We start from the raw sequence: 8,207 nt of genomic DNA, 5'->3' as shown, positions 1-8,207 counted from the left end.
TCTCTCTTTGTCACCAGGCTGGAGTACAGTGGTGCCATCATAGCTCACTGCAGCCTCAAACTCCTGGGCTCAAGGGATCCTCTTGTCTCAGCCTTTTGAGTAGCTGGGACCACAGGTACACCACCATGCCCAGCAGAAATTTCACTTTTTTGCTTATATATAAGTACTTGGGTGCTGGTTACATTATTAACTCTCCACTGATTGGAAATGCCACTTATGTCCTATACTAATTTTTATATATACCAAAGTCTCATATTGGGCTTTCAGTTCTTTTCCCATTCCAATTCTTGTAACTTTATGATAATTTCAATATCTGATAGAGCAAGTTCTCTTCATTACTTTGAATTTTTGTTACAACTGTCTTTGCCTATTTAATTTTATGAAAGCATTTTGAGTAATATTTTCAACTTGCTTTCATTGTACAAGTGTCTGAAATTCATAAATTACTTCATGTGTAAAAATCCCCAGCATATTAGAACGTATCCAAGCTGCTGCCACTTTATTATCCTACTTCTGTTTCTCTTTTACTGCCTTTGTCTTTAAGGGAGTTGCTCAGTCCTAGCTATTTCTTGTAAGATCAACTGAGGATCTTAAAGTACTTAGCCCTCCACTCTAAGAAATTCTGATTTAATTGATATGGGATGGGATTTGCTCCTCAGTTATTTTTAAAGGGCGCTCTCTACTAATTCTAATTTATGTATGTAACTTTCAGTTTACTTTTTTACCCTACTTCACCAACTTATAGGTTGACAGGATCTAATTTAAGTTTTTTAGAACTTTTTATGCCTCAAAATGGATTTAAGGATATGGGTTCCCCTAATTTGGAATTGAGATGGAGAAAGGTAATTGTGAGGTAGGATGTTTTGTTTTGTTTTGTTTTGTTAATTGTATGGAAGGAAGTGTCACAAAAGAAATAATTCCTTTGCTCTTTGAGGTGGTTAAGTTCTTAGTCATTCTTGGAAGTGAGGTCTCTTATGAGAAATAATCTGTCACATTCTGGGGTAGCCTTGGAAAGTCTTAATCCTCTGTTAATGTTGGTCTCTGAGGAAGGTCAAATTGATCCAAGGGGTTAGCCTAGATGCTGTTCAAATTGAAGTCTCAGATTTGACCCTGTTTTTACATTCTTGAACTCCTGAGTATAGGGAGGCCCAGATTTTTAAATTGCTTGGTCTTTAAAATATTACTGTCTGCTGGGAGGTGGTGGGAAGCTTGTTATGAGGTTTCTTAAAACTTGTATTATTGATTTTAAAATGAGACATAATTGTGACTCATCATTATTTTCCCTCTTTCAGCATTATCTGCATACCAGAGGTACTACAGTTTACAATCTGACTACTGGAAGGTTAGTGCACATTTGTATGCTTAATTCATGTTTGTTTTGGGGGCAGATTATTGCTGCTTATACTCAAAATGAATTGAACTCTTGCTTTTTTTGTTAATTACTTAAAAATATTACTTCTGGGGGAAGGGATTGGAAAAGGGAAAAATGAATATTATTTCATGCTATCTTGTGTGAACCCTCTTGCATTTTATCTGACGTTTTCTTGGCCAAATATGATCCTAAGTGTGATAAGTTAAAATGAAGCAAAAACCAAACAAACAACAAAATAATTCCTTGGTTGTATTTTCTTTTTCCACCCACCCTTTGGAATTCCACTTTTTTGAGACAGAGTCTCGCACTGTTGCCCCGGGTAGAGTGCAGTGGCGTCATCATAGCTCACTGCAACCTCAAACTCATGGGCTCAAGCAATGCTCCTGCTTCAGCCTCCCAAGTAGCTGGGACTACAGGCACACGCCAGGATGCCTGGCTAATTTTTCAGTAGCGACTCTATTTTTAGTAGAGATGGAATCTCACTCTTGTTCAGGATGTTCTTGAATTCCTGAGCTCAAGCAGCCCTCCCTCCTCGGACTACCAGAGTGCCGAGATTACAGGCGTGGGCCACCAAGCCTGGCGGACCTGGTTTTCTTTTCTTAATTTGGTACCTGGGAGTAAAAGAAGGCTGGAGGTGGGTATATCAGGCTAAAATGGGAAGGTATAATAGGAAAGTTACTATATGATGAATTTTTTTTTCTTATATAGCCTGTCTATAATTGGAACTCTGAGAAGAGCTGAACCTAACCATTCAAAAGACCTACCTAAATAAAAGACTGTGCATAGTGATGAATCATCCATTTTCTTATCTTAGTTTAAGCAGGTTAACCTTTCACATCATATTTACTTTTAAGTCTGTTGACCAATGAGGTTTCTTTATATGAATTGGCATTTCAGATTTTTTGTGGATTTTTTTCTATTGCCTAGTTTATCTTGCTTTTTGATTTGTAGAAATTTTAAAAGTAGGTACTTATTCCAGTCTTTGCAGGCTAGCTTTGTCTGGGAAAGTCCTTCAACAGTCAACCTTTCCAGATTTTAGGAAGGCTGAGTAGAAGTTTTAGAAATATATTTTGCTAATTTTTGGTTTTTTTTTTTTAGTGTATTGAAAATACCTTCTCCAATCTGTGACTTATTTTTTTTTTTAAAGCTTTATTGAAGTATAACTGACATACTATAAAATTCAAATGTTTTAACCATGCAAATCAGTGATTTTTTTTAGTGAATTTTCGGAGTTGTGCAGCCATAACCATGATCTTATTCATCTCCCTAGCGTGAAACCTCATGCCCACCCCTAACCTCTGGCAACCACTAATCTACTTTCTGTCTCTATATATTTGTCTTTTTTGGATATTTCATATAATTGGGTTCATATAATATATTGCCTTTATGACTGGCTTCTTTCACTTAGTGTATATTTTCAAAGTTCATCCATATTGTAGCATGAATACTTTATTCTTTTCTTATTTCTCAATAATACAGTCATCCTTCAGTGTCCGTGGGGATTGATTCCAGGAATCAGATGATTCCCCTTCCCCCCCATACCAAAAGTTTGCTCAAGTCCTTTATATAAAATGGTGTAGTATTTGCATATAACCTGCATATACTCCTGTATACTTTAAATCATCTCTGGATTACTTATAGTATGTGATAAAAGATAAATGCTGTGTAAATAGTCATTGTGCTGTTTTACTTTTTATTTGTATTTTTTTATTGTTGCATTTTTTTTTTATTGTTTTTTGCTTTTTTGGAAATTTTGAGTTCATGTATGCAGAATCCATGGATATGGAGGGCTAACTGTATTCCATTGTATGGGTATACCACATTTTATTTATTCTTTTATCAGTTGATTGGCATTTGGGTTGTTTCTACTTTTTGGGTATTGTGAATGATGCTGCTGTGAACATTTGTGTAAAAGTTTTTGTATAGACATAATATTTTCAATTCTCTTGGGTAGATACGCAGGAATGGAATTGTTGAGTTGTAGGGTAAGTCTATATTTAACATTTTGAGAAGCTGCCAAACTTTTTTCCAGTGTAGCTATACCATTTTACATTTCTACCAACAATGTATGAGGGTTCCACTTTCTTTATATCCTTGCCAACACTCGTAATTGTCTAGTTTTTGAGTGTAGCCATCCTAGTGGATGTAAAGTACCATCTTATTATGGTACCATCTTATTATTTACATTTCTCTAGTGACTAATGACACTGAACATTTTTTCATGAACATATTAGGTATTTATAGATCTTCTTTGGTGAAATGTCTATTCAAACCCTTTGCCCATTTTTTACTTGAGGTTTTTAAAATTATTGAGTTGTAAGAGTTCTTTATGTATTCTGGATACAATCCCTTATTGGGTAGATAATTTGCAAGTATTTTCTCAAAGTCTGGGGCTTGTATTTTCAATTTCTTGATTCCGTATTTTGAAGTAGAAAGGTTTTAATTTTGATGAAGTCCAATTTATCGACTTTATTTTTTATTGCTTGTACCTTTTGTGCAGTACCTAAGAAATCTTTGCCTTGGTTTATTCAATCAGATGCTTTAGTGTTTTGCTTTTACCGAGAGCGCTGCAGTAAACAGTCTAGTAGAAATGTCTTTTCGTATTTCCGTTAGTGATTCTTTGGTATAGATTCCTTTAAAAGTAGGACTGCTGGCCGGGCGTGGTGGCTCACGCCTGTAATCCTAGCACTCTGGGAGGCTAAGGCAGGAGGATCGCTTGAGCTCACGAGTTCAAGACCGGTCTGAGCAAGAGTGAGACCCCGTCTCTACTAAAAATAGAAAAAATTAGCCAGGCGTGGTGGCACGCGCCTGTAGTCCCAGCTACTCGGGAGGTTGAGGCAGGAAGATCGCCTGAGCCCAGGAGTTTGAGGTTGTTGTGAGCTAGGCTGACGCCATGGCACTCTAGCCCGGGCAACAGATTGAGACTCTGTCTCCAAAAAAAAAAAAAAAGTGGGCCTGTTGGGTTGAAGGATATCTGCTCCTTTGGGATTGAACCATTTTGTATTCCTTTCAACAATATATGCGAGTACTTGTTTCTTCTTGGTCTTAATGAAGAATCTTTATGTTGGCAGACTTTTTGCCGGTTTGATAGGTGAGAAATGGTATCTTACTGTAATTTTAAATTGCGCTTTCTTAATTGTTAGTGAGATTGAGCTTTTTTTAAATTAAAGTTTAAAGACTATTTGCATTTCTTTTTCTTTGAAATATTTGTTCATGTCTCTTGCCCATTTTTCTTTTGGGCCATTGTTGTCTTTCTGTTTTATGTAGTTATATTTTATCAATTAGGTATATTTATTTCTTGTCTGTGATACTAGTTGCAGATATTGCAACTAATTTTTTAGTTTGTGATTTGTTGTTTTACTTTTGTGTGTTTGTTTTTGCCCATGCAGATATTTATTCCTATATAGTCAAATTCATCAGTCTTCTCCTGTCTCGCACCTGCATTTTGAATCATAGAATAATTTTTTCTTCTTCCCAGGTGTTAAGAGAAATCCACCCACAGTTTTTTTTAGTACTTGAGTGGTTTAATTTTTTTACATTTAAATTTCTGACCCATTTGGGTCTTATCCTTGATGTATAGTGTGAGCAACATCTAAGTTTATCTCTTTCCTATGGCTAATTATCCCAATGATATATTCTTTAAAATTCATCTTTTCCTCCACTGATTTGAGATGTTGCCTTAATTGTGTGCTAAATATTCATATGCAGTTTTATCTATTTGTGGATTTTCTGGTTTGTTTTGTTAGTTTGTCACTTCATGAACTAATATGAAACTATTTTGCTTACAGAAGTTTTATGTTTTAACATAAGGTAGTATCAGGGCACCCTTTCCGCATTGGTCTTGTTTTTACGGTTTTTCTGGTTGTCCTTGGTTGCTTGTTTTTCCATATAAATTTTCTGATTAACTCATCTAGTTTCACAAAAATATCTGGTGACTTTTTTTCTCTCCAACTTTTTTGAGATATAATTTACATCATTTTAAGCATATAGTTTGCTGAGTTTCGGCGACTTACATAGTTGTGTGACCATTACCGTAATCAAGTTGAAGAACTTTTTGATCACTTGAAGTACTCCCTTGTGCCTCTTTCTCACTCTTAATCCCTGGTCCCAGGCAACCACTTACCTGCTTTCTATCCCTCTCATTTTGCCTTTTCTAGAATGTCATATAACTGGATTCAAACAGCATGCATTCTTTTGTTTTTGATGTCTTTCATACTGTTACTGAGATTCATACTATTGAATATGATATTAGCTGTAGAGATACATGGTGTATCTCATCCATGTTGTTGCATATATCAATATTGTGTTCTTTTTAATCATTAAGTAGGATTTCATAGAATGGATACACCACAATTTTTCCTTTTATCAGTTGATAAACATTTGGATTGTTTCCAGCTTTTGTTTAGATGAATAAAGTCCTGTGAACATATTTGTCTTTGTGTGGACATAGGTTTTTAATTTTTCTTGGTATATATACATAGGATTTGGGAATGCTAGGTCACATTGCAGTTGTGGGTTTAACTGCAGAACTGTTTTTCAAAATGGTTGTTCTATTTCATATGCTAGCCAAAAGTGAATGAGATTTCCAAATGTTCCATATCTTTGCTGGCACTTGATATTGTCCGTCTTTTTAACTTTAGCCATTTTAGTAGTATTGGTTTCTTATTTAGTTTTATTTACATTTCCCTGATGAAGTGATGTGGAGCATCTTTTACATGCTGTTGGTCTTTTGTCTACCTTATTTTGTTAATTACCTGTTCAAACCTTTGCCCATTCTTTTTTTTTTTTCCTTAATTGAGTTGTATGAGTTCTTTACATACTCTAGATAAATGCCTTCACCAGATACATGTTTTGGAAATACTGTCTTACAGTCCGTGGCTTGCCTTTTCATTTTCTTATTTATATCTTTTGATGAGCAACTGTTTACCATTTTGGTGCCATGTAATCTTTTTTTTTTTTTTTTTTTAAACAGCTTGTGGTTTTTGTGAACTGTTAAGGAATCTTTGCCTACCCCAAGATTATAAAGATTTCCTCATCCCTTTTTTCTAGAAGTTCTAGAGTCCTATCTCTTATATTTTCGGCTACGATATGTTTCAGGTTGTTTATAATGTGAGGTAGCATCAATGTTTATTATCTTTTTCCTGAATAACATCATCATTTGTTGAAAAGACTGCACTTTAAAATTCCAGTTACCATTTCCTCTTTGAAAAAAATCAATTAACCATTTAATATTGTGTTCTCAATTCTCTATTATGTCCCAGTGATCTGTATGTCTATTTTTAAGCCATTATCACACTGTTTTGGTTACTGTATTCTTGAAATCAAGCATTATGTTTCCTATATTCTCTTTCAAAATCGTTTTGGTTTTTCTAGGTTCTTTGCCTTTCCATGTAAAGTTTAGATGCAGTTCGTCAATTCCTCCCTCTAGGATTTTACTGGGACTACATTATATGCATAGACAAATTTGGGGAGAATTTGTCTTCAATAATAGTGCATTTGCTTGTCCATGAACATGGTGTGTCTCATCCTCTGTTTAGTCTTAAGAGTCCACAGCAATATTTTATAGTTTTTATCACAAAATTTTAAAGTTTATTCCTGTTTTTATTTTTTGATGCTACTGTGATTGGAGTCATTGTAAAGTTTTATTTCTAGTTGTTTATTGCTATTATATAGGAACATAATTTATTATTGTATGCTTACCTAGTGTTTTGCTATCTTACTAAATTATTCTAGTAGCTTTGTTGTAGATTTCTGAGGATTTTCAGTGTATGTGATCATGCTTTCAGCAAACACAGACAATTTTACTTTTTCTTTTCTAATTTGTAGAAGCCCTTTAATCTTTTTCTTGCCTCGTTGCACTGGCAAGGACTTCTAGTACTATGTTGAATAGAAGGAGACCTCCTTGTCTTGTTCTGGATCTTTGGGAGAAAACACTCAATTGTCACCATAGAATATATTAGCTGTAGGGTTTTCGTAGATTTATGCTGAAGACGTTTCCTTCTATTACTAGTTTACTTTGAGGTCTTCTCCCTCTGCCCCCTGCTTTTTGTTTTTATAATGAATGGTCTGAGAATATAGGAAAAAACAAAGTTTCTCCCATACTTTCACAACACAGAACATTTCTGTAACAAAATATGTGGGGGTTTTCCTTTACACACCAGGCAGTCAGTTCTGCGGTGAAATGATTCATTTCAATTCTAGCAGTGTCTGCCTAGAGATAACATCAGATCTCACAGGCTGAGGATTCAGTCCTATAAGACTGCCCTCACTTCAGATGCCAGTCTCTAGTCTGGGCCTCCAGGGAGGGGCTTACAGAACTCAGGAAATGTGTTTACTGGTTTATTATAAAGGATACAGATGAAGAGATGCATAGGGTGAGGTTATGTGAGAAAGGGTCATAGAGCCTCCATGCCCTCTCTGGGTGTACCACCCTCTAGGAACTGCCACCTGTACAGCTGCCACTTACAGATATTAATGCTACTCATTTTAATTTTTTTCTAAACATCAGTAAATGATATAACGGTTCTATCTGTGATCCAGTGACTATTGACCCAGTAAACGTGCTTCGTGGTTGGTGGTGACCAGGGATCACATTTATGACTCAGTGATTTTTGTGGTATAATTTTCTATTTTTATGACTTTGTAATATTTTTTATGATTTATATCCACAGTGGATCATAAATTGATGAGTATGAGTATAGGATTGATTTTTGAATTGTGGCTGAGATAAATCTGATTTTTAGGCCGGGCGTGGTGGCTCATGCCTGTAATCCTAGCACTCTGGGAGGCCGAGGTGGGAGGATCGCTCGAGGTCAGGAGTTCAAGACCAGCCTGA

At 35.5% G+C, this 8,207-nt stretch overlaps 1 protein-coding gene across 4 annotated transcripts in view; it reads left to right on the top strand.

Moving 5' to 3' along the window:
- KDM6A (lysine (K)-specific demethylase 6A) overlaps window positions 1-8,207 on the top strand; it is a 195,830-nt gene that overhangs the window by 80,236 nt on the left and 107,387 nt on the right. For all 4 annotated transcript variants that reach the window (XM_012642815.1, XM_012642813.1, XM_012642814.1 and 1 more), the window contains exon 4: window positions 1,293-1,342. In XM_012642815.1, coding sequence (XP_012498269.1) covers window positions 1,293-1,342 — 50 coding nt within the window. The remainder of the gene's footprint in view (window positions 1-1,292; window positions 1,343-8,207) is intronic.

The sequence above is a fragment of the Propithecus coquereli genome, unplaced genomic scaffold (genome assembly GCF_000956105.1).
Source record: "Propithecus coquereli isolate 6110/MARCELLA unplaced genomic scaffold, Pcoq_1.0 Scaffold188, whole genome shotgun sequence".
Lineage (NCBI taxonomy): Eukaryota > Metazoa > Chordata > Mammalia > Primates > Indriidae > Propithecus > Propithecus coquereli.
Note: the sequence above shows the minus strand (reverse complement) of the source record. Positions and strands in the feature narration are given on the sequence as shown.